Source organism: Phyllobates terribilis, unplaced genomic scaffold (assembly GCF_046119375.1).
Source record: "Phyllobates terribilis strain yellow unplaced genomic scaffold, ASM4611937v1 Scaffold_2__4_contigs__length_985480577, whole genome shotgun sequence".
In the NCBI taxonomy this organism is placed as follows: domain Eukaryota; kingdom Metazoa; phylum Chordata; class Amphibia; order Anura; family Dendrobatidae; genus Phyllobates; species Phyllobates terribilis.
This window is the reverse complement of record NW_027362762.1, coordinates 143712177-143739140: the sequence shown is the minus strand read 5'-3', so window position 1 is coordinate 143739140 and position 26964 is coordinate 143712177. Positions and strand designations below refer to the sequence as shown.

Below are 26964 nucleotides of genomic sequence, written 5' to 3'. Positions count from 1 at the left end.
GACCCGAAGAGTGGCCCCTGCATGGCCAAAGAAAATTTAGAATCTTGATTGGACTCAAAGTTTGAGGTGTCCCTCAAAGAGTCTGACTGGACAGGGGGAGAAGCTGTATCATCAGCTGTGGCTCTGACCCAAAGAGAAACCATGGGAGTGAGAAAAGGATCTGTGCGAAGAGATTCCAAGTCTTTCGTGAGCACCTGTGGCGAGCAGGGGATGGTCCTCAAGTTCTGGGACAAAAAAAAAGCTGCAGGATCTGTTTGTGGAAGTGAGCATCAATGGGGAAGCTGGGCTGACAAGTGCTCCTACAGACACTAGGCTAAAACAGAGCTGAATAGCATCTGAGGAGAGAAAACACAGACATGTCTCATTTTGCAGACTGCATGTGAAAAGGTCCACAGACTATAATGGATGTGTGTTCTATCCAGACTGAACAAATATGCATGCAAAAATAATCAGATATGTAAATGGGGCCCGAGTGCACATACATTAAAACTTTCCATTCCATATCAAACATTAAAACCATTTAGAACAATATAAAGGGAAGACTAAACAGCAGACAAAATGTTAAAAGCAGGCGATGTACTTTAAAGATTAGTTTATTTGAGGAGAGGGGGACAGAGCTGATAAACAGAAAACAAAAATAAGAGGGCTGGTAAGGTACTTTACATGATAATAAAACATCTCCCAGAAAGCAGATTACAAATCATTACAAGTTTTTATTATATATTTCCTTCGGATAACACTCCTTTGTGAAGTGTAAAATGTTAAACGAAGATATCTCGGGCTGGTTCGTGAGTCGTGAACGCAGCTTCTTGATGCACGTTAGTTATAAATTAGGGAAGGCCGGATGAAAAGGGAATGGGAGGTATAGAGGACTGCCAAAATTCAGGGCTTGCCAAATGTGTGAAAGGCAATATGCGGATGCAACACTGCCTGCTCCAGGTACAATATATAAAAAAATTCCTTCTGACGGACAAAACGTTCACTGCTACAGCAGCCTCCTCGAAATCCACAGCATCACACAAAGCCTGGGCGGGGGGGGGAGACTCCTATGTATAGGGAGAGTACAGGTTTGCGCTTGTATATATAACCCCTATTCCTATATCTCCGGTGCTCCCGAGGCTGAGCGGCTTCGGGTAACTGCTCTCATGAGTGCAAACCATGCATGTGAAGACATCCCTGTCACTACCAGGGCTTCATATAATCAAATTCATATGATCATACTGTGCTAAAAAAGGCATCAAATCTTCTTTCACCTCCAGCAAATCTGTGCGGTTTTCTTTTTGGATGCTGGTAAAGGACTTTAAAATAGGAGCTCTAGTAGCCACCTAAATATGACACGCGAATATCAATGCTCCCCGAAAATAAATGGCTTCACTGGCATAAAAATGATAACCTTTGCATGACTTGGCAGAGGTGGCTTGGGAAGCACTCGGCATCATCGGCACGCCTTATCACTATGATACTCTTGATTACGTCCCCTCCCTGATTAAAGCATTAACTGCGGTCGCTCCCCTACACCACACACTGCGATTATGCCCCATCCTACCTCACGCACACACGGTATAAAGCTGTAGCAGCATGCAAGAGAACAAACAGCTCATTGTGTTTCTAATTGAAGATCATTGTCTGAGGAGTCAAGGTTGGATTTCGATTTCTGAGGGGACAGAGCCGAAAGGGGTGTTGCTTGTCTTGCGCTGGCTTATGCCAATGACTGTCATGGAAAAGGACATATGGGAGATTAAAGGAGAAGGGAGTAAGGAATCCATGGACATAGAACTCTTCCCCATGTTAGTCAGCGTATTCTTCGGGTTCCTCTTCCCCATCCATTTGCAAAGCTGCATACTTGCTTGCATGGCTGAATTTCTGCAAAAAAAAAAGAGGACCGGAGTTATTGCTTTGTTGTAGACACATACAGGTGCTTCTCACTACATTAGAATTACCAAAAAGTTAACTTCAGTTCTTCAATACAAAAAGTGAAACTCATATTATATAAAGTCATTACAAACAGAGTGATCTGTTTCAAGTGTTTATTTCTCTTAATGTTGATGATTATGGCTTACAGCCAATGAAAACACAAAAGTCATTATCTCAGTAAATTAGAATTAAAGGGGTTGTCCAGTACTTTATATTACCCCACCAATGTATCCCCCCGGGGCCCCTAAGGATTTTTGTAATTATCTTACGTTGCAGATAGCGCCGCTCACAGGCATCACGTGACCCCCGGCTGCAGCCGGCTCTGACACCTGCTGATGTCATGACAAGTGCTGGTAGGGGTCTTTGTCTTCCGCGTTCTGGGTGAATGCCAGGCTGTGGGCGGGGTTACCCCCCCGCGTCACAACTGGCTTTCACCGCACGCTCTGGGAAAGTGTGCGGTAGATGCTGGGTGTGATGCGGTGGGCAACCCTGCGCACAACTCGGCAACCACCGCGGGGACCCCAGCGCTGAGTCACGCCTCACTTGTGACGTCAGCGTGGAGTTATGTGATGCCTGTGAGCGGCCACCGATAGCGCCGCTCACAGGCATCATCAGCAACGCAAGGTAACTATAAAAATTCTTAGGGGACCTGGTGGAATACATAGGGGGGGGGGGGGGGGGGGGGGGGGGGATCTAAAGTACTGTACAACTTCTTTCACAAAAAATAAGTGCAAAGGCTCCCTAAACGTTTAAAAAGGTCCCTTAGTCTGTTTCAATAGGCTCCACAATCATGGGGAAGACTGCTGACTTGACCGATGTCCAGAAGGCAGTCATTGACACACTCCACAAGGTCCCAGAGTACCAATTTTCATTTGGAAATCAAGGTCCCAGAGTCTGGAGGAAGAGTGGAGAGGCCACAATCCAAGCTGCTTGAGGTCTAGTGTGAAGTTTCCACAATCAGTGATGGTTTGGGGAGCCATGTCATCTGCTGGTGTAGGTCCACTGTGTTTTATCAAGACCAAAGTCAGCGCAGCCGTCTACCAGGAAATTTTAGAGCACTTCATGCTTCCCTCTGCCGACAAGCTTTTTGTAGATGGAAATTTCATTCTCCAGCAGGACTTGGCACCTGTCCACACTGCCAAAAGTACCAATACCTGGTTTACAAACAACAGTATCACTGTGCTTGATTGGCCAGCAAACTCGCCTGACCTTAACCCCATGGAGAATCTATCGGGTATTGTCAAGAGGAAGATGAGAGACACCAGACCCAACAATGCTGGCGAGCTGAAGGCTGCTATCAAAGCAACCTGGGCTTCCATAACACCTCAGCAGTGCCACAGGCTGATCGCCTCCATGCCACGCCGCATTGATGCAGTAATTGATGCAAAAGGAGCCCCGACCAAGTATTGAGTACATGTACTGAACATACATTTCAGTAGGCCAACATTTCGGATTTTAAAATAGTTTTTCAAGCTGTTGTTTTTGTTAATTATTCTAATTTACTGAGATAATGACTTTTGTGCTTTCATTGGCTGTAAGCCATAATCATCAACATTAACAGAAATAAACACTTGAAATAGATCACTCTGTAATGACTCTATATAATATATGAGTTTCACTTTTGTATTTAAGAACTGAAATAAACTTTTTGATGCTATTTTAATTTAGTGAGATGCACCTGTAAGTCTTGCCCCATTAGCAGCCAACTTCCAGGGAATTAATAGCCTCAAAACAAAAAGACAACAGCCAACACAATGCAAAGCCACGTGGGTTTATGTGACCTTAGTGAAAGATGGCGACTAGAAAACCATGTTATTTCAACTGCAGACTGGGGTAAAGTATTTTGGAAATTCCATCGACATGCAAGGCTCTCTTTACACCTTAATTTATGTGAAATTTACTGTAACTTATACACAGGTGAAAGATTACACTAGTAGGTATTTTTTTTTGCATCACAGCAATTTTAAGGGACACCGATATTAATAACGTAGTCATTTCAGAGAAGTGGGGGTGGGAGTACCAGTAGTCTCCCCAAAATTAGCTGAATAAAAAGGTTCCAGTGTTTTGGCAAGTGCTGCACTCCCATCATTGTTTACCACACACTTTGAAGGTAACCTGTCACATGAAAAAATGCTATTAACCTGCAGGTATGGGGTTAATCGTGTTCTGAACCTGCCCGGCGCCTGCACTTTGAGCCTCCAGGAGGAAATTAGCACTATTCCTCCTCGCTGTGTTCCAGTTTCGATCACGGGGGTGGTGCCAGCGTTGGTTCAGTCACTGCCATGTGTATAGAGAGCGGCGGCTGTAAATGCGCCCCCAGCACTGACTGGCAGCAGGCTCAGCATTAGGGCCGACTGTCAGTCAGTGCTGGAGGCGCGGTTACATCCACCGCTCTCTATACACATGGCGGTGACTGAACCAACGCTGGCACCGCCCTGTGACTGAAACCAGAACACAGCCAGGAGGAATAAAGTTCAATTCCTCCCAACAACAAGGCTCAAAGTGCAGGCGCTGGGCAGGTTCAGAACACTATTATCCTGCAGATTAACCCCATATTTGCAGGTTGTGTTTCTTCACGTGACAGATTCCCTTTAAAAGTACCATGGCATAGTATTGTATATACTCGAATAGGATTGAAAAGCAATGCCAGTGCAGCACATATGGTCCTGGTGAACCATTAAAGAGGTGAGGGCTATGTGGCCCTTTAATAGGCCGATAGGTGGGGGTGATGGGAACCAGACCTCATCGCCAACTGAATTGATATTAAGTGCTTCCCAATAGCCATGAAGCACTGACTAGCTGTGTGAAGCTGCCACTTACTATGTAGGATTTATATAGCTCCCTATGAACTTAGACTATCATGCTTTATCTAGTGGCTTGCAGACATCCAAAATGCCATTATACACGAACACATGGAGGGAAAAAAAGCCATTTTAGAGCTATGTAGCATCCAACTGTAGTTGCGCAAAGAGTGGAAAAATGAATCTGCCTTGGGGGTGCTCTTCTGCTTAAACAATGCAGGTTGTAGGGCGAGAGATTGACTAGCAGCAGCTCATATGGCTGGTCGCAGACATTGGTTTATCAACAGATTCAAAGACCAATGTGTGTTTTACCAATATCTCATGGGGGGGGTTATGAAATAACTTTAAAAGATGGCACATTTTGGACCTTTACTGTATATGGATCAAAGCAGCACTATGGCCCCTTTATGGCCATTATCAGTAAGGTGGGGAGAGGGCCAGCAACTGAAGCATCTCCGATCAGTATGAGATGGCATATCAAAGTGTCATGGCTTCATTAATGGGTTTCTATTTATTACAGATATGGCATTATTTATGATTTGTGCTTTCAGAAATCCGCATGAAGAGCGTAGCAGACAAGCACCGTGAAGAGTAAGATGGATCATCTTACAGCGGCCTGTTCTTTTTGCTTTGAATCCAAATCAATTTCTTTCCTGGAATATATAAAAAAAAAAAGCAATAAATAAATCATCCATGTACAGATAAAAGCACTATAGAATACTTAGATCATCCATGTACAGATAAAAGCACTATAGAATACTTAGATCATCCATGTACAGATAAAAGCACTATAGAATACTTAGATCATCCATGTACAGATAAAAGCACTATAGAATACTTAGACCCTTATAAGCCTGATTTTGTATACACTTCCCATGAAATAATTTTGGAGCCTCTTTTCCTATATCTGTGTTGAGCTGTTCCTCGGTGATTCCTCCTGGAACCTTCTATATAAATAGACAGTTGGGTGTGTCCCTATTCTGGCATTGCCCAATCCGTGCTGACAAGAGGAGAATGACAACACCCAGTTGTCAATTTATTCAAAAACTTCTAGGAGGAATAATAAGAGGAACAGCCCAGTGTGGAGTTAAGGGAAATGCACCGAATTATTTCAAGGGGAATACCATTATTAACTAAAACATCAGGAGAGCCAACAGATCCAAAAAAGATCTGTGTTAAAAACAAAACAAAAAAAAGAAAAAAAAACACAGAGCAGGCCCTGTATACTCACATATCTGATGTTTTACTATGTTCTCCTGCGGTACGTCCACTGGGGTTCGATGCTTGCTCCAAACCATCCTCTCTATTCTCATCTGCAGTAATATAATAAGAGTGATTTTTCTTTCTGCCACATTTACACTGAACAAAAGTAATGAATATGGCATAGAAAGGCCTGAATACCTCCTCTGTCCCCAGTCCTAGGCTGCCACCTATCCGAATTGGGTATTTCTCCACTAAAAAAGAAAAAAAAAAAAAAGTCAAACACACAAATTAGCTCTTGCATACCATGTATGTTAAACAGTTCTGCACGATAGCAAGAATAGTTACTTATCCTTACCTTTGAGAGGACTCTGAACTAAGGGATCGATTAGAAGAAGGTGCTGTATTGCGCTTCACCCATGCATTTTCCTTGGGCGGAGGTGCAGGCATTACTTTTAATGGGAGATGCGAGTCCGATTTATTAGATTTCGAATGAGATTCCTCCTCTTTTCCAAAGACTTCATTTTCTACAGATTTTTCGCTTTCCCTTCTTCGTGAGACTGTGGAGCAGAGGATTGAACCAGGTAAAGGTGGGTTTCTACACAAGATGCTGACTATTGCAGAGGCAATTTACATATTAAATATCCCAAAGAAGCATTGCATGGCGAATAAGCCTCCTTACATTGGCATGTCAGAGCCGTATGTCACTCTCCATAAGGAGAAACGTTACCCCATAGACCTCAGTCCAGAGCATCTCATCTAGCCAAATCAGTTCTCATATGTTGCACTAATGAGGGGCAACAGCCCGAAACACCGTGTCTGCAAATGGAGATTCTGATGTGGCTTTTATCCTAAGTTATATTCTAAGACTCGTTAAAGGGTCGATTGTGATTTATAGGATTGCTGCTTCCAATAGGTGGCGCTACATAGTTCAAGTCCTCTTTTTTATTAAATAATTTGCATACTATTGCAGTTAACACACAAATGTGGGAACCTTACAGGAGGCTTAGGTTAAAGACCTTATCCACTTGCACACAAATATCTTAGGCTTTTTGTGCCAAATATCAGCTGTGACAAAAAACCTGCAATTATTTTTTTCAACTTTACACAGCCCTTGAAACTTCTCTGAAAAGGATGAACTTCCTAAGAGGCAGCTCAGATTTACAATTTACGCTTAAAATTTAAGTAGAAATTTACATCAGCTGGTATAGCCATACATGTATGAAAAGCAAGTCTCGATAAACTTTTGCCCTTCGTGTAGCTACATCTCGAGGTCACACCCCCATTTGTTCTCCATTTCTTGCCAACATACATTTGGCCAGTTAGTGGGGACAGATGAAATGGCTGCAGGAGAAGATTACACAGTGTTTCTAGTCCTTTACCATGGAGATCGACTGGTCAGCACTGGAGCTGTAGACATAAAGTACTGGGAAATCTGTAATCAAGATCATTTACAGATGTCTAATTGTAGATGTACAGGAGCTTAATGTGTCCGAACATTTCAGCCCCAAAAACATATAGGAAAAGATCAAACTGGTCGCCAGAAATCCTAATGCCGTTTTACTCACTTCTTGAAGAAGATCCACTGTTGCCCGTCTGAGAAGACTCGCTTCCAGTCCTAGATCTTTCTTGGTTTTCTTCACTGCGCCAACTTGGGTGTCTGATGAAAAGAGTTCGTAATTAAAGAATTACAGAACGCAAAGAATATAAAAACTAAATGATCTCTTGATAACAAAAAAGCTCTTTAACCTTTCTCTTGGCTTTCTTTCTATCTGTCGAGGCCGGTCATCATCCAAATGACGTTGCTGCATTTTCTCCTGCTCTTTTTGCAGACGTTCCTCCACCTCACGTTCTCTAGCAGCGGTGTCCACGGGTTTGGCAGCACCAAAAATTGAAGATGCTCGGCTGGGTGCTGCAGGAGCTCCACTGGTGTCTTCCTCTTTGGGAGCAGAACGCGGTTTAAGATTCAGCTTTGGCCTCTGGGGTGGACCTAATTAATACAAAATATATTAGATTTATACTACAATTTACTCTCTAGCCCTTTGGGCATATATGTGTGGAGCATTTACTGTCAGAACACAAGTTGTTTTTTTTCCTGAAGACTAAACAGCACGGACAAAGATATTATACCTCTCTCTTCCCTCCTTTCTTCATTTCTGGAGTAACCATTCCACCTGTCCGACTTGTCTTCTCGTCTGTCATCATATCTATCCCCATACCGATCTCCTCCTCCACCACCGCCACCACCACCTCTGTAATCATCATCTCTACGGTACCCGCTGCCGAAAGCTCTCCTACCACCACCTCCTCGGGAATCATAACCTAGGAGATAAAATTGTTGAATTACTACAATTTATGAAATAAGGGTGGTAACCCTGACCAAAATAAATGTCCCGCAAGCACCAATCAAATGCAGAACCAAGAAAAAGTGCAAGGACTGAAGTAAATGGATATAAATCTTTACTGACTATTAAAAGAGAAATGTCCAACATGGAAAACAGACAGAAAGGGGTGGATGAGCCACTGAGGATAAACTACCCCCAAAAGAACAAAGCAATGTAAAACACCTAAGCAATTAAAAAAAAAAATGCTTACACCTTGGTGATTGTCACAACATAAATAGGTAGCAAGTAATGCATTGTTTCAAAAGTAAAGTGACAAAGTTAGGTGCAATCAAGAGATAAAGACATGGTTAATGCAAATATGCAAAGAGTAAAAAAGGTATAAGTAGAGGTCCCAACAATGTTCAAGTCACATACAATAAATAATGTAAAGTGTAAATAGTGCATATGATGATAGGGAAATGTAGAGGCTCAGCCACCAAACACCCGACGCGCGTTTCAACAATGCTTCATCAGTGGCTCACCCACCCCTTGCTGTCTGTCTGTCATGTTCGATATTCATTCTCTTAATTATTCCATAAACATTTCTTAATCATCTTTTATCTATGTACGTAAGTCCTTGCACTTTATTTTTTCTTGGTTCTACTACAATTTACCAGTTGAACACCAAACAATTTTCACTTAATAAAACACTTGTATGTGTCTTTGCGTGTGTTCAGGTTATGCATAATTTTGTTTTCATGTGTTAACAACCTGTTGACTCAACGATTCCTGCTAAAAAGTTTTCCTAAGACATAGTGGGTAGGTATATAGTGCAAATAATGGTTGAATTAAAAATCATGTTATCAACTGTGCACGGTTTTCTTGAATATACCTAATCTTGGATAGCTCCCCAAAAGAAAAAGTCCATCTGGGTAAGGTCTGGAGACTGCTGGTCATTGTGGCCATTCAACCAGGCCTTGTCTATCCCCATCCACGTATAATAAATATGAATAGTTACTGTATGCCCACAAATGCAATCCCCTGTATAAGTCCATGTCACTTTTTAGCACACTATGTTCCAGAGCAGCAATGGAAAAATTAAAATTAGACTGGTGAGAGTTGCTGCTACCACTGGAGTGCAGACGTCAATCATAGCCGTGCACCAGTGGGGAAGGCAGCGCCTGCAGAAGCTTTGGGATAGGTAAACAGGTTCAAGGACCTGGCCCCCTTGTATACCAGTGTGAACAAAGAGGAATGCACAAGTGATTTACTTTCTTAGAATGCATTCAAGTCTGTACAAATCGGTCTGAGATCAAACTGCAATGCTGTAAACCTGTCCTGTTTGGGTCGGGATACCAGTGGCCAGTTCGTGCATCAGTACTGCCTGGTCCACAAAATGGGTAAGATTAGTGCATAGAGATTTTTTTTTTTTTTTAAGTCACTTGTGTGAACTGGCCCATATGCACACACAAATTATGTTAATTTGACGGGGTATTTTTTAGCCCAACTGTAGAGAGCAAAGATATTAAGGAATAATAGTAAGCCGTAGTTTATGTACAAACGTATACCTTGGTAATAAAATCAGGAATAATTATTGACACTCACCTCTGTCATAATCTCTGCGATCACGGTCATCATAACGATCTCTTCCTCTGTCACGATCGTAGCGGTCATCCCTACGTGGGCCGTCACGGTACCGATCAGACTCATAGCGATCATTACGATCGTTACGATACCCTGTAAAAGGAAATTTGTTAGTGCTTAGGCAAAGCAGGTGATTACTAATACTGGTAAAATAATGTTCTCAGCTTACTATCTCCATAGCTGTCATCTCCACGGCGAGGAGGATAATCATCAAAATTGTCTGTGCTGGGACGTGCCCTCCAATCAGAAGAGTCTGTCTTGTCAGAATCTCTATTGCGATCTCGATCCCTGCCAAAGGAACGATCATCCCGATCTGCACAAATAAAGGAGGAAGGATTAGTGAAATGTCAAAATGTCAGCCACACGAGGGGCAGTGTGAACGCTTATCCACTTCAGGTCCCTGAGACAGAGAAACCATCCAGATTCATATCCCCAAATTCAACCCACATCAAGCGCAGGGGAAAGAGTGACAACCAAGGCTGATCACAGTTTACTGATAGCCATTTCCATTGAAAGGTGGGAACATTTTTTTTAAAATAGAAGAGGATAGAGCAACGTGCAGTGTAGCAACTTCAGAGGCCTCCTTCACACATCGGTGTTTATACATGTAGATGAAAAAACAGTACTGGTGTCATCCGTGCGTCCGTTTTTACCATCCGTGCGTCCGTTTTTACCATCCGTGCGTCCGTTTTTACCATCCGTGCGTCATCCGTGCGTCCGTTTTTACCATCCGTGTGTCATCCGTGCGTCCGTTTTTACCATCAGTGTGTCATCCGTGCGTCCGTTTTTACCATCAGTGTGTCATCCGTGCGTCCGTTTTTACCATCAGTGTGTCATCCGTGCGTCCGTTTTTACCATCAGTGTGTCATCCGTGCGTCCGTTTTTACCATCAGTGTGTCATCCGTGCGTCCGTTTTTACCATCAGTGTGTCATCCGTTTTTACCAGTGTGTCATCCGTGCGTCCGTTTTTACCATCAGTGTGTCATCCGTGCGTCCGTTTTTACCATCAGTGTGTCATCCGTGTGTCCATCATTACCATCAGTGTGCCATCCGTGTGTCCGTTTTTACCATCAGTGTGTCATTTGTGTGTCCGTTTTTACCATCAGTGTGCCATTTGTGTGTCCGTTTTTACCATCAGTGTGCCATTTGTGTGTCCGTTTTTACCATCAGTGTGTCATTTGTGTGTCTGTTTTTACCATCAGTGTGTCATCCGTGTTATTCCGGTATGGATAAAGAAAATTTACAAAGCATCTTCTATACATTGCAAAAGTTAAACACTGACAGAACACAGACTGTACACTGACGCCATCCATGTGCTGTACACGTTTTTCACGCACCCATAGACTTGTATTAGCACTTGTCATCCATGCTGCAGGGAAAAACAAGGACATGTGCATAGCAGCATAGGTTATAGTGGGTACGGACATGTGCAGGAGGCCTTAGGGCAGATGCAGACAAACGTATTTTTGGTCCGAGTGCGATTCGACAAAACATCAGATCGCACGCAAACCAATGTTTGTATATGCTGCTGTACACATATCCGATATTTTCCTTGAACAGAGACTGTCAGAAGAATAAAAAAAAAATGCAGCATGCCAGAGATGGATCTGGATTGCACTCTGTCATGCAAGTCAATGAGTGTGTGGGAAACATCGAACTGCACTCGGATGACAGTCACTTTTCCACACCCTGACAATGGAGAAGATGAAGACTTTTTTCTCATCGGAGAGAATCGGATCACACTATGCGCACACTCTTATGCATAGAGTATATTTGCATAATCAGCGCCATTCTCTCGGATGAGTGTATCTACATCTGTCTGCACCTGCCCTTAGACTGTAAACCCCTTTAAAGCGCACCTGTCAGCAGGATTGTGCTCAGTAAACCACATACACTGTCAGGTGGGCGACATTACACTGATTAAAACGATACCTTGGTTGAAGAAATTCGTTCTGTGGTTCTTGTGTAATCTTTACTTTCAGTTTGGAGAGGATATGCTCGTGCTCTGGGGCGGCTTTATCTGGTTCTCTGCTTACATATTCATCAGTATGCTCTTACAGCTCACTGTGCCTTCACTGACCTGCCTCCTATTTTACATAATGCATCTAGTAGTGCGGGGCTAGGTAAAATAGGAGGTAGATCAGTGAAGGCACAGCGAGCTGTCATAAGAGCATACAGATGAATATGCAAGCAGAGCACCAGTTAGAGCCCCCAGGATAAGACCCTGCCTACAGTCCGGCCCCAGAGCATGGGCATATCATTAACTCAAAACAGCAAGTAAAGTTTACACAAGAACCACAGGATAGATTTCTTCACCCCAGGTATCACTTTGATCAGTGTAACAGTCCCAACATGAAACTGCCTGTTTACTTAGCAAAATCCTGCTATCAGGTTCCTTTAAAAAAACAAAAAAAACCTAAAGTGATGACCCACAGGTGTCGCACTTGCGGTTCACTGCCCTTTCAGCAAAGTCTGTGCCGTGTCTGTTAGTAGAGGTGAGGGTGACTCATTAGCTGAAGAGCATGTCTGTCTCTAGTGACTCATACAGCAGTGATGCAGCCATTAGCTGTATGTGACCCCAACAGCAGGGCGGTCGGGCGTTAGATGGCATCAGTCAGGGGGCAGTACATGGAGATTAGCTTGCAGGTGATGGGAGAGTGTTTTGCCCACCTCTAAAGTTACCACAAGATACATTAAGTAAAGTGTATGAAAAGAAGTATAGTGCTGCCAGGCTTCCACGCCCCGTACAATGTGGAGGTTTGCAAATTTCCAAGCAAAGACACTGGATGACAGAGCAGGGGAAAGAAGTTATCCCCCCCCCTACTCCAAGCTGTACAAGAGCTTGTTTTTTGGGTGCAAAGCTTGCATTTTTATTGATAACCTATTGCATTTTGTGGGGAGGTACAGTGGCCAAAATCCAATGTATATTTTTAATGGAGGGGAAAGCGGGGCAATCTGAATCTTTTGGTCTTTATTAGGGATGAGCGAACGTGCTTGGATGTTATCAGAGTATCTTGGGCGTGCTCAGATAATATGTTCGAGTCCCCGCGGCTGCATGTGTTGTGGCTGTTCAACAGCTGCAACACATGCAGCCGCAGGGACTTGAAAATCCGAGCACGCCCAAGGTACTCTGATAGCACGTTATACAAGAACGTACACTCACTAGTCTATTTTTAAAAACTTTCCCATTTTTTGAACCAATAGGGTCTAAAGGATTTTTGTGCCGGATACGTTGCATGCTCAGCTCCATACATTCGCACTTGCCCTGCAAAGCACATATAAATCTCAAGTCGGAAAGGGGTTAAAACCTGACAGGTGATTTATAATAACTTAAATACCTAATTTTGCACAAACTGAGGCACTTACCTTTATCCTGCGCCTGATCAGCTATGTCCACTCTTATCCTTCTGTTCCCAAGAGACTATAATAAACAATGCTCAGCATTAGGTCTTCTTTACAAAGTACTATTTTATATTACTAAAGTGAGAAAAAAATCATTATATATATGCACCTTAGTGTCCCCTGTGGCAGTTTGTAATCGAAATACTGCCACCATGTGGTTGGATGACCATGAGGCACTTATATGCGTGGGCCAATAAAGAGTGACTCGGCACCTAATTGTTGATAGTGTATAGGTCAGGCTTATCAGCTCACTGACGCATTAAATGACAGAATCATACAAATCCATGTAGAGAGGGGAAGCAGCTGCAAATTGACAGACCCACGTAGACACTACAGCTATTAAATGTTTTACCATCTCATACTAGAGCTGGAGTCACAGCTACACAGCCCAGTACTGCTGTGTACCATCCTGAGCAGTTTCTGCTTTGGAGGGAGTGTGAGAGACAGGTGAGCTCCTCTGTGTCAATTGTAGGAGATATCTGAGCAGCTAGCCAATGCCCACTCTGGAGCAGAACTCAGCCAAAACTGACAAAGATTGAGGAAAGAGGGGGGGAGGTAAGAAAAATCTCAAATACTGTTATTACCCATATGACAGCTTATTCTGAGAATGCACGTGAAACGGGTACAAGTCAACATTTTTCTTTTACCAAGAACATGTTAGCAACTAATAGGTGTCAATCAGGCCATTCCCCCCCCCCCCTCCACAAGTAACTATATAGTGGGCATAGATTATGTCCTGTCAGACTTCTGGTGCCGTCATACTGCTAGGTATGTAACCCATTAACATATCCAGCAGTATATGACACTTGTCATTCCATCACAAGAGTATGAAGTAAGAAAAAGCAGCCATGACCTCTCCATAGACCGCAGGAGTCAGTAAAGATCCATGAATGGCAATGTGACACTTTTTTTGGGCCAATGCAAGTTTAGCTACTGGAGAATATTAAAAGGATTCCCCACCCCCTCTCCAGAAAAAAAAAAAAAAAAAAAAAATCTAGTTATCCCTTATGGAGTCCGACCACAGGGATCCCCAATAATCCCAAGATTGAGAGTCTGGAACCCCAGGAAGATGTGCTGGACTTCAGCTCCATTCCTGGTCTGTGGAGCTGCATGATGAAACCAAATGCTGTAATCTACTATTTCTGCAACGGTTGGATTGGAGGCTAAGCACTCGCACCTCTGCTACATTTAAGAAGAGGCTGTAGAATTGGGTTCTCTGGGTTTCAGAGCCCTGATATGCAAGGTATTTTCCAATCTATGGATTGGGGGATTATTTTTTTTTATTTTTTTTTTTAGAGGTGGTCGGGGGGGGGGGGGTAGTAGAGATGAATTTGAGTCTTTCCGCGTCTGCATGCCTCCCTTCCAAGCTTTAAATTCTGTTTGTAGGCAAAAACACAAAAGAAACCGTCACGAGATTCACAGATTGGGTTTCCATGCCCAAGCAGTTTTGCACGAGGTTGAGATCACCATTCACAAGGTCAGATGTCGTAAGGAACACCACGGGGTATACTTTACCATTGGGGAGGCAGAGCTGGTTTACAAATTGGTGGTGAGGGGGGGGATAATGTCCTAGGTCTCTTCTGTAACGCCATGATGGAGAATGATTTCAGTTTGGAGAAGGTGCTATCCTGTCTTAGCACAAGAATACTCAGAGCAAAAGATGGAGCTCACATCACACATCAAGAGGCAGATGCAAAGCCAAAATTACTGCACCACCACCAGGACTCCGCTATGCTCATACGAATCAAAGAAATTCCACATAACTTAAAAGGTAGAACAAAATAAAACAAATAGTTGTGCAATTATTATTTTTTTTATCCTGCTACTGGGGGGCTGCCAATTGCTTGTCTAATGTGTCTGCGCACAGCACTTACAGACCGCAAATAAAGCATACAATGAGCATAGGAGTCTCCGAGCCTCTCTCCTATGCCTGTGGTGGGTGGCGGCCTCACCCGCCACCGCCCACAGCCTGGGTGGGCCTCACCCACCACCACTCACAGCCTGGGTGGGCCTCACCGACCACCACTCACAGCCTGGGTGGGCCTCACCCACCACCACTCACAGCCTGGGGGAGCTCACCACCCACATACAGTAAAAGCACACTCCTATGTCAGTGCACCACCGCAGGCCCTATAAAACGGTTCACTGCGCTGCTCTACAAGGGACATCAGACACTTGAATCACATTAAAATGGCGCTACTGTGATTCCAAACATTATCCTCCCCCCCTGCTTTTTCCATCACCCAAAAAGGGAGGCGTAATGTCACTAGTGAGTGCAGTGTCGGCCCACCTAAACATCATTATTGCTTTTCTTGGTAAAAGTGAACAGCTGTTGCCTCTTATGTCCAACAATAGAAAATGTGACAAAATTAAATTGCCATATTTTTGACAAAAAAAATAAATAAAAAACCCAACAAATAAAATACTTGGAAATTACAAGGATATTTATTTTTGGGTGAGAGATTCTCTATCCCCTTCATGACATATGACTCAAGTTTACATCATGTTGTGTCCCTGCCTTTGATGCGGGCTTAATCAGCCTTCATGTTATCATAACAGTTCAAATCACCCCCCCCCCCCATTTGTTCCTTTAAAAAAAAAAATAAAAAAAAAAATAAAAAATGGTATCGGTACATTCGTAAAAGTCCAATCTATCAAAATATAAAATAAATTAATCCGCTCCGTAAACAGCGCAACGAGGAAAAGGGATCAAATCACCAAAATTACAGTATTTTGGCCGCCGTAACATTGCAAGAAAAGGCAATCAAAACATTGCATCTACCCCAATATGGTAACAGAAATTTTTTTTTCACCACTTATACAAAAAAACAAACAAAAAAACCCCAACTATATACATGTTTGGTATCTCGCACTGACCTGGAGAATCATATTGCCAGGTCAGTTTTAGCATAGTGAACATGGCAAATAAAAAACATTTCAATGCACTTGGATTTTTCTCCCTGTTTTTCAGTACACCATGTGGTAGTCATTCAAAATTACAACTCATCCAGCAAAAAGCAAACCCTCCTATGGCTATATTGAGGGAAAAATAATAAAGTTATGGCTCGTGGAAGAAAGGGAGGAAAAAAAAAAAAAGAAAAAAAAAAAGAAAATCACTATGTCATTAGGGGTTAATTGAAAACCCTTCAGGGCAAGTGAAGGCTTCTATATCAGAGGGGACATTAGTGGGTCATCAAGTACATACACAAGTGATGGGAGGTATCACACCAGCATCTTTATGGCCACAACAGAAAGACATGCTCCGTACTCCGGCCCCATAACCCCCAGCAGCCTCCATTGCCGAGCCGGGCTATTACTCTACTAGATCTGTCAGGGAGACAGAACTAATATTAGGCATTGATTGTAATAACATCAGAGAGCCAATCTCACTATGTATAAAAGCTGCCAAATACACGACCCAAACACGTGTGTCCGACGCTGACAGGACAGCCGCTGTCCGCAGCCGGACATTTCACACCCAGGCCTGAATTCACCAGAGCTGTGTTGTTGTGCAGGACACCAGTCAGCAGATGCTTTGACCTGCAGCGTCCAGAGTCAGCACTATCTCTCTGCAAGCCGTCACAAAAGCAAACGAGGAACACGTGGGAGAATGCGCTCCGCTCAGCAGTTCTATCTTTAGACAGCACTAAAGGGACAGGCAGAGGAAGAGGACTTCATGGTGACTGTTTAAAGGGAAACCCTGCCAAAATGGATCTGACCTTGGAACAAGGGAGCAGTGAAGTCCAAGAGCTCAGATCATCTGCGATTTCCAGAAAGAAAGGGCTGCCGCACAATACAGCGCCCTAAGCAATTGCCCAGTCTGGACACCCCAGTCCCTATGTCCTGCTCAACCACTAAGCCAGGGCATCAATGTCTGATCAGCTGGTGTCCGGCACCCCCGCCCATCAGCTGTTATTGGTGCCGGTCGCTGGCCGTCTAGTTGTAGTGGCCGCTGCATGGTACTACACATCCACCTCCCATTGAATGGGATAGGGCATCAATGTATAAGTAGTGGATAACCTCTTTAATATTGTCTTGGTGTTGGGAAATATGGCTGCATCCGTTTCTGTGAGTTTTCATTCACACATCAGTATTTTTCATCACTGTTTGTTTACAGTGGAAATTACAGAGAAAAATTATAATTGAAAGATTGACGCCTGTTCTGTGTTTTGGAGACGCTCCTGATTTTGGCATATAAATACTGAGGAAATACTGATGTGTGAATAAAGCCTAAGGAATCCACAGACCCTTAGGACTGCCGCTGTAACTACAAAGGTAAAAATTAATTAAAGCCACAAAGAGTCTTTAGGCTGGTGTCACACATTTGACATTTATGGTCCGAGGCCGCAGATCACCTGTCTCGACCTCCACCTTATAGGTGTATATGCGGCGGTTGAGTTCAGATAAAGACGACTCAAGACCGGTTCAGATAGCGCTGTCCATACTCAAACTGTGAAGGGCAGATGTGTAAAACCGGCCTCATATTTCAGGTCTAAACCCCTTTCCAACGTGGTCAGTTATAGTAAGCACCACGTCGGAAAGGCCGGTTCAGCGGGGGCTCTGGCGCTGAGCCTGCACTGAACCGGGCACGTCAGCTGATTCTTACAGCTGAAATGTGCCCGCAACAGCCGCTGGTGGAATCTCGATCCACCCGCGGCTGTTAACCAGTTAAATACTGTTGTCAATCTCTGACAGCGGCATTTAACAGCGCCGTGCCGGATGCGTGGCATTAGCCCCGCCCATCGGTGACCCCGTCACGTGATCGCTGGTCACAGATGGGTGGGCATGACAACCCGGGGTCTGCAGCAGACCCCTGTGATTGTCATGTCTTGCTTGCTATGAGCACCACCTAGTGGTTGGCACTCATAGCAAGTGAGCATTTCTACTACCTAGAGGTGATCTGCTCATCGCCTCCATGTAGCAGAGGCGATCAGGTAATTGCTGCTTCTAGTCTCCTATTGAGACTATTGAAGCATGCAAAAAGTGTTTTTAAAAATATTCCAAAAATTAAAAAAAATATATAAAAAGTTTATATCACCCCCCATTCAAAATAAAATAAAAAATAAACCCCACATAAACACATTTGGTATCGCAGAGTTCAGAATCGCCCGATCAATATAAAAAAAAGAATTCGATCGGTAAACGGCGTAACGAGAAAAAAATTCCAAACACCACAATTACGTTTTTTTGGTTGCGGCAACATTGTAATAAAATGCAATAACGGGCAATCAAAACATTGGATCTACCTTAAAATGGTATCAATAAAAACGTCAGCTCGGCACGCAAAAAATAAGCCCTCACCCGGCTCCAGATCCCAAAAAATGGAGACGCTATGGGTCTCGGAAAATGGCGCCTTTTTTTTTTTTTTTTTTTTTTTTTTTTTTTTTTTTTTTTAGCAAACTTTGGAATTTTTTTTCACCAGTTAAATAAAAAATAACCTATACATGTTTGGGGTCTACGAACTCGTAATGACCTGGAGAATAATACTGGCAGATCAGTTTTAGAATTCAGTGAACATGGTTAAAAAAAAAAACAAGCAAAAAAAACCAAACACTGTGGAATTGCACTTTTTTTGCATTTTCATCGCACTTGGAATATTTTTCCCGTTTTCCAGTACACAATATGGTAAAACCAGTGATGTCATTTAAAAGTACAACTTGTCCCACAAAAAAATAAGCCCTCACATGGCCATATTGAACAAAAAATATAAAAGTTCTGGCTCTGGAAAGAAGGGGAGCAAAAAATGAAAACACAAAAACGGAAAATGTTCCGGTCATTAAGGGTTTTTTCCACGAAGAAAGTTAAATTTAAAGTTGATTTTAATCAATACATCTTATAATAGTAATAATAATAATACTTTCCACAATTGGATGTTTAAAAATGTTCCTGTGCTGGGATCATCTTATAAATGTGCCCCTGCTGTGTACTGTGTAATGGCCGTGTGTGACCGTACAGGAACATGGTCTGATTATACCCCAGCTCCTGGGCAGGGGGGGAAAGCAAAAGAGTATACAGATATTACAGCACGGGATCACAGCTGATTCTTTCGGGTAAAACATTTTTTAAAAACAGGCAGGGAAAGATTTTCTCTCCCAAAAAGAATCAGCTGTGATCCCGTGCTGTAATGTCTGTATACTCTTTTCCTTCTTCCCCTGCCCAGGAGCTGTGGTATGATCAGATCATGTTCCTGTACGGTCAGACACGGCCATTACACAGTACGAGCACATTTATAAGATTATCTCAGCACAGCAATATTATTTTTAAACACATCCAATTGTGGAAAGTATTATTCCAAGAGATATTGATTAAAATTAATTTTGTTCATGGGAAAACCATTTAACCTTTATAAAAAAAAACAACAAAAAAAAAACAACAACGCAAGAATGGATGCCTCGTAATACTACAAAAGGCTGTCCGATCCCACTTATTGCAAAGCGTATTCTTGTCCAATACCATACTATATAATGACTTGTAGCAACAGCTATGGGGCAAGATACAACAGTAACCTCCGATCACAACTAATTCCAGCTTGGAAATGTTTGCCTCCTAAGCTGAAAGTGATCAGCTCTTTATCGGCAGAAGTGGTGTCGATTACACTCACATTAATATGTTCCTGTTTGCCGCTAATGGGATCCACAACAGTTTTTGAAAAGATATTTACAATATCCACCCCATTAATATGTCTCTTTACATGCATTAGGACATGAGACAAACTGTAGTTACACATTAAAAACAGTGAGGTTACTGGAAACCCTTATGTTACAGGGACAAATCACACAATGCAGCCAAAAGTGTAATAAGCATAACCAGTGCAGAAAAAGAGTGGTAAATGAAATCTTATTACGCGACAGTTCTTGTACAGCAGACCTGTGGCATAATAAGATTTTGCTGATGTAGATGGCACTATATTTACAGCTCAGCTTGCGGGAGCAGCACACCGACAACCATTTCTTCTTGGTGGCAGATAAACAATTCAGGAAAAAATCCACAAAAAAAACAACCCATTGCTTTCTTACTTCTTCATTAAGACTCAAAGCCCGGAGAAGAGAATCCAGGTCATCAAATTCAGCGTAGCCAAAACCTTTTAATCTTTCTGGATTGCTGGGCTCCCGGGGTAAACGGACAGCACTAATCTGCATGTGAAGAACAAAAACAGACAAGTCGTTCAGGTACCAATTCGCAAGGGTTAAATCATCTGTAAAGATAAAGGGCTAAGTAATGTTATATCATTGGTCATATTGGTCCAAAACTGCAGGAAAAGCTGAAAAATATTGTGCGATAGGGATCATTTAAAAAGAAAAATTACAACTAGAAATGTGTAAGAAACATGAAAAGGAAATAAAAAGGACACCGGTTTCCTTCCCTTGTCTCATAAGTGTAATACAGGTGCATTACCTATGTGAAATTTACCCAAAGGTGCCAATGAAAAGTTTTATATTAGTGCTTCCAGCAAGTGTCCTAAATTAAAGGGAATGCCAACAGCTTGGCACCTCAGGGTTTTCCATGCACATTTTACAGAAGAAAATGATACCCCGTTTGATGGATTTCTTAAAACAGATTATCATTTTCGCATGCATTTGGCAGATTGCAGACAATTTATTGCACTTTCAGGGCTCATTCACACATCAGTGACTTCTCTTCTCTGTAAAAACACAATTTTTAATGTTCTGGATCAGATTCTCATCAGTAGTCAGTGTGGCAGTTTTTATTTTTTTCCCATATGAGAAGTCCTCAACCTCCGATCACACAAACATGCCATTCGGACAGCACATTGATGAGATCAGAGTGCTGCCCAATATTTTTCACCGACCCAAAGTCTTACATTGCTGAGTTTGAGCCGTGACTAAGATTGAAAAATCGGACAGGTGTCTGTGTTTTAGTGTGGACCACAAGTATGAGAACAACCCCATAACTGGTATAACATCTCCATAAAAAAAGAGGATAGAACTCGCACGTGACAAACTGGCGTCTGAATGAGCCTTTAGGAACATAGGAGCAAACTAAATTTAGCAAGATGCAGCACTTACATTAAGCCCCCTGAAAAACTTTTGGATGGATTCCTCCGTAACATCGTAAGGAAGATTTCCAAGGAAAGCAGTAAAGGGAGGACTTTTGGGCAGTCGGCTCCGGTCCACGTTAGGCTCGCGTGCAGCTCGGGGGGCAGTAGGAAGGATGGAGCGATCTATCGGGTGGCCTCTGTACGTATCATCTTCATTGCTATGCCACGTGGTTGAAACTGAAAAGTAAAATTTGCCAAAACTAAGGAAAACCACACTGTAAAACGAACAATGATATCAGTTTTTACATGTTAAAGTTCTTTCTGTGCTACTATACTTGGTCTAAATGGCCACCATGTAATGTTACATTTGCCCTGTAGGGGATACACACACGTGGCCTTCACCAGCGATAACAGCTGAGCCAAGCATCCAGCACTCCTCACCGGCCCTTCGCTTAAAGGGAATCAGTCAGCAGGTTTTTGCTATTTCTCCTTAGAGGAGGCAGGGACAGAGAACCTGATTCCAGCGAGGTGTCACGTTAGTGGTCTCCTTGCTGTCATGTTGATACAATCACTGTTTTCTCTGCTGCAGCAAATCTAGCAGTTCTCTGAATGCTGAGCTGTGTATTACCTCGCCCACATCACCATTTGGCAGCTTTCTGTATATACTGTGCATAGGCAGAAAGCAGCCAATCCATGGTGGGGTTGAGTTCTACAGATCGGGTTGACTAGGAGGCACAAGGCACCTAAATCCTGTAGTGATAATCTGCTGATCAAACACAGCTCAGTAAGTGACACATGGCTGCAGTCAAGGTCTCTGCCCCTACATTATGCTGCTCTCAGATTACATAGCAAAAACCTGGTGAAGATTCCCTTTAATAATACGGCTGAGAGCCACTACTAAACTGGACAATCACTATAAGGAGCAGGGTAATAGATCTTCAACGATAGGCTGCCCTTTATAACCAAGTTTGTGTCATACTCAATGAACAAACCCCAATTTTTACTTTTTTTTTTTTTTTTACAGATGCTTTATGCAGAAACACTTACCATCGCCTTCCAGATCGTCGGTCTCATCAGCCCAACTGACTGGTTTTGGGGCATAGCTGCTGCCACCACCTTGGCCATAGCTGCTGCCACCACCTTGGCCATAGCTGCTGCCACCACCAGGGCCATAGCTGCTGCCACCACCAGGGCCATAGCTGCTGCCACCACCAGGGCCATAGCTGCTGCCACCACCGCCGCTGCCTCCTCCTCCACCACCACCACCACCACCGCTGTTCCCATCATCTGCTAAGAAGTCAGTGAGGGTTAAAGTCTTCCCCTTCTTATTCTTCTTCTTAGCTGTAAGAAAGGAGAATTACATAAGATACAAGTCATTTATATTCCGGAACATAAAATGAGAAAGAATCACTTTGCATATACAAGTAACAAAAGCAGCACTACATAACATACAGCTGCACCATATATTAAGGATCATGTACTTCCCAGCGACAGAATATTAATAATGTTACTGGAGAAAGTCCCATTACCAGATGTGTGCTCTATTAAATCAGGGCGAAATAAGGCTCTCATCACATTCCTGTTCTTCGGTCCCATGAAAAGTCAACGGGGTTCATCTTTCATTGGGTTCTGGATAAGTAAAGCTTGCAAATCTAATAAAAGGTGATAGCTCCTCAATATGCTATGAGCAGACATGTCAACAATATGAGATTGGTGGGGGTCTGAAACCCAACCTTCACCGATCAGCTATTTGCTCTAAATATAAACATTTTGAACAAGCTGCAAAGCTCTGCTCCATTCACTGTGTAGCGGACACACTCTGGATTTTAGATGAAGCTTCTGAATAGCAGCTGTTCTGCAGTACCCAGCAGCGGCAGACACATTAAATGGAGCAGCACTTTGCAGCTTGTTCAAAGTGTTTACATCTGGTGGCTACAGCAGCTGATCGGTGGGGATGTCAGTCTCAGACCGATTTCATATTCAAGACCCCTATACCGTGGGTCATCCATATGTTGTGATCAGACCACTGCTTTAACACATCCTTTATTCTGGTGGCATACTATGGGCACATTTACACTGGCTGATAATCAGGAATCAGTGTTACTAGGAAGGCTCCTTTTTGGATTATCCACCTGTATAAACACGACTAATAAGTAAATCGCTTGGTCATGTGAAATTATTTGTAAGCCTGCTTAAAAGGGAACCTTTCACCTTTGGAAACCGTTATTTAACTGAAGATATAGGGTTAATCTGCAGGTAAACAGCGTTACAATCAGGGCTGTGGAGTCGGAGCCTATTTTGGTGGAGTCTGTATAAAATGGACCAACTCAGACTCCTGAAATACATAATAAATTGGGTACAATAGTTCAATGCAGTTTGTGGGGAATATTTTTTCATAAGAATTTGGGAAAGTTATGAAATGTCCTATAAATGTCTGTCCTATTCCTGATCTAAGGGTCTAGACTTTTATTTGAGATGAATCTGTGCTACAGTAAATTTATCACTTACACATGAGCTGTGTATGAGGGAGTTGGTATCATGGAAATTGAGGAGTCAGAGCTTTGGCTTACCGACTCCACAGCCCTGGTTAAAATGCTGCCCGGCCGCCTTACTGAAAGCCAACTCTGCAGCACATCTGTACAGAGCGCCCTCTCAATCAATATGCCGGGGTGTGCATACATCTACAGTATAGCGGGCGATGACTCGAGCCACGCCGCGCTCAGCATTAGCGGGCAATGACTCGAGCCACGCCGCGCTCAGCATTAGCGGGCAATGACTCGAGCCACGCCGCGCTCAGCATTAGCGGGCAATGACTCGAGCCACGCCGCGCTCAGCATTAGCGGGCAATGACTCGAGCCACGCCGCGCTCAGCATTAGCGGGCAATGACTCGAGCCACGCCGCGCTCAGCATTAGCGGGCAATGACTCGAGCCACGCCGCGCTCAGCATTAGCGGGCAATGACTCGAGCCACGCCGCGCTCAGCATTAGCGGGCAATGACTCGAGCCACGCCGCGCTCAGCATTAGCGGGCAATGACTCGAGCCACGCCGCGCTCAGCATTAGCGGGCAATGACTCGAGCCACGCCGCGCTCAGCATTAGCGGGCAATGACTCGAGCCACGCCGCGCTCAGCATTAGCGGGCAATGACTCGAGCCACGCCGCGCTCAGCATTAGCGGGCAATGACTCGAGCCACGCCGCGCTCAGCATTAGCGGGCAATGACTCGAGCCACGCCGCGCTCAGCATTAGCGGGCAATGACTCGAGCCACGCCGCGCTCAGCATTAGCGGGCAATGACTCGAGCCACGCCGCGCTCAGCATTAGCGGGCAATGACTCGAGCCACGCCGCGCTCAGCATTAGCGGGCAATGACTCGAGCCACGCCGCGCTCAGCATTAGCGGGCAATGACTCGAGCCACGCCGCGCTCAGCATTAGCGGGCAATGACTCGAGCCACGCCGCGCTCAGCATTAGCGGGCAATGACTCGAGCCACGCCGCGCTCAGCATTAGCGGGCAATGACTCGAGCCACGCCGCGCTCAGCATTAGCGGGCAATGACTCGAGCCACGCCGCGCTCAGCATTAGCGGGCAATGACTCGAGCCACGCCGCGCTCAGCATTAGCGGGCAATGACTCGAGCCACGCCGCGCTCAGCATTAGCGGGCAATGGGCGACAGGCGAATGTAGTGCCAATATTCAAAAAGGGAGCAAAAAGTGACGCCGGAAACTATCGGCCGGTGAGTCTGACGTCCGTTGTGGGCAAAATTTTTGAAGGCTTTATTAATGAGGCAATCATGGAGCATCTTGACGCTAATAATCTATTAACCCCGAACCAACATGGATTCATGAGGAATCGCTCCTGCCAAACAAACCTGATTGACTTCTACGAGGAGGTTAGCTCTCGAGTAGATCAGGGGGAACCAGTGGATGTCGTGTATCTCGACTTCTCAAAAGCGTTCGATAGCGTGCCACATAATAGGTTGGTATACAAAATGAGAATGATGGGGCTGGGGGAAAATGTCTGCAAGTGGGTAGCTAACTGGCTAAAGGATAGAAGGCAGAGGGTGGTTATAAATGGAATATACTCAGATTGGGTAAGCGTCACTAGTGGGGTACCACAGGGGTCTGTACTAGGCCCAATGTTATTTAATATCTTTATTAACGACATAGTCAACGGGATAAATAGTAAAATATCAATATTTGCAGATGACACAAAGTTATGTAAAACAATTAATACAAAAGAGGATAGTGAAGACCTTCAGAGGGATTTGGATAAGCTGGGTAGGTGGAGCATTAAATGGCAAATGAGGTTTAACGAGGAGAAATGTAAGGTCATACATATGGGAAGGAAAAATGGAAGTCACCAGTACTCACTGAATGGGAAATCATTGGGGAATTCAGAGATGGAGAAGGACTTGGGCATCTTGATTGATAGCAAACTAAATTGGAGTGCCCAAAGTCAGGCCGCTGCTGTAAGGGCAAACAGGGTAATGGGATGTATCAGAAGAGGTATAGCTGCAAAGGAGGAGAACATTGTTCTTCCACTGTACAAAGCACTGGTCAGACCACACTTGGAATACTGTGCTCAGTTATGGGCCCCAATATATAGAAAGGATATAAATGAGCTTGAAAAGGTACAAAGGAGGGCAACAAAATTAATAAAGGGAATGGAGGGACTGCAATACCCAGAGAGGTTGGCAAAACTAGGACTATTCAGCCTGGAAAAGAGAAGGTTGAGGGGGGACATAATAAATGTGTACAAATATGTTAGGGGACAGTATAGAGACCTTGCCCGGGATTTGTTCAAAAGGAGGGATATTACGGTAACAAGAGGGCACTCACTAAGACTGGAAGAGAAAAGGTTTCAGCACCAGCATAGGAAGGGGTTCTTTACGGTAAGAGCAGTGAGAATATGGAATTCACTGAGTGAGGAGACGGTAATGTCGGATTCACTACACCAGTTCAAGCGGGGACTGGATGCTTTTCTAGATACCAGGCAGATTTCTGCATATACTTAAAAATAGAATAAAATAGTAGGTTGATACAGGGATTTATTTTGACTGCTGGTTTCAGAGTCGGGAGGGAATTTTTCCTCAGGTGAAGATTGGCTAAATCATTTGGGGTTTTTGCCCTCCTCTGGATCAACTTTAGCAACTACAGAACTTACAGGTCGAACTTGATGGACGCAAGTCTTTATTCGGCTTTACAAACTATGTACTATGTAATGCCTAGAGCCACGCCGCGCCCAGCATTAGCGGGCAATGCCTAGAGCCACGCCGCGCCCAGCATTAGCGGGCAATGCCTAGAGCCACGCCGCGCCCAGCATTAGCGGGCAATGCCTAGAGCCACGCCGCGCCCAGCATTAGCGGGCAATGCCTAGAGCCACGCCGCGCCCAGCATTAGCGGGCAATGCCTAGAGCCACGCCGCGCCCAGCATTAGCGGGCAATGCCTAGAGCCACGCCGCGCCCAGCATTAGCGGGCAATGCCTAGAGCCACGCCGCGCCCAGCATTAGCGGGCAATGCCTAGAGCCACGCCGCGCCCAGCATTAGCGGGCAATGCCTAGAGCCACGCCGCGCCCAGCATTAGCGGGCAATGCCTAGAGCCACGCCGCGCCCAGCATTAGCGGGCAATGCCTAGAGCCACGCCGCGCCCAGCATTAGCGGGCAATGCCTAGAGCCACGCCG

General features: G+C 44.2%; 1 protein-coding gene across 2 annotated transcripts in view; it reads right to left on the bottom strand.

Moving 5' to 3' along the window:
* Positions 1–577: 577 nt before the first annotated feature.
* Positions 578–26964, bottom strand: part of EIF4B (eukaryotic translation initiation factor 4B) — a 40978-nt gene continuing 14591 nt past the window's right edge. The window contains exons 2-15 of one of the 2 annotated variants that reach the window (XM_073662924.1): positions 22332–22625; positions 21313–21521; positions 20302–20418; positions 13250–13304; positions 10053–10196; positions 9845–9976; positions 8046–8237; positions 7665–7905; positions 7484–7575; positions 6274–6475; positions 6117–6169; positions 5947–6028; positions 5299–5368; positions 578–1863 (exon numbers count right to left, since the gene is read on the bottom strand). In XM_073662924.1, coding sequence (XP_073519025.1) covers positions 5317–5368; positions 5947–6028; positions 6117–6169; positions 6274–6475; positions 7484–7575; positions 7665–7905; positions 8046–8237; positions 9845–9976; positions 10053–10196; positions 13250–13304; positions 20302–20418; positions 21313–21521; positions 22332–22625 — 1865 coding nt within the window. In that variant the 3' untranslated portion in view covers positions 578–1863; positions 5299–5316. The remainder of the gene's footprint in view (positions 1864–5298; positions 5369–5946; positions 6029–6116; positions 6170–6273; positions 6476–7483; positions 7576–7664; positions 7906–8045; positions 8238–9844; positions 9977–10052; positions 10197–13249; positions 13305–20301; positions 20419–21312; positions 21522–22331; positions 22626–26964) is intronic. The other variant, XM_073662923.1, reaches the window with a different exon arrangement.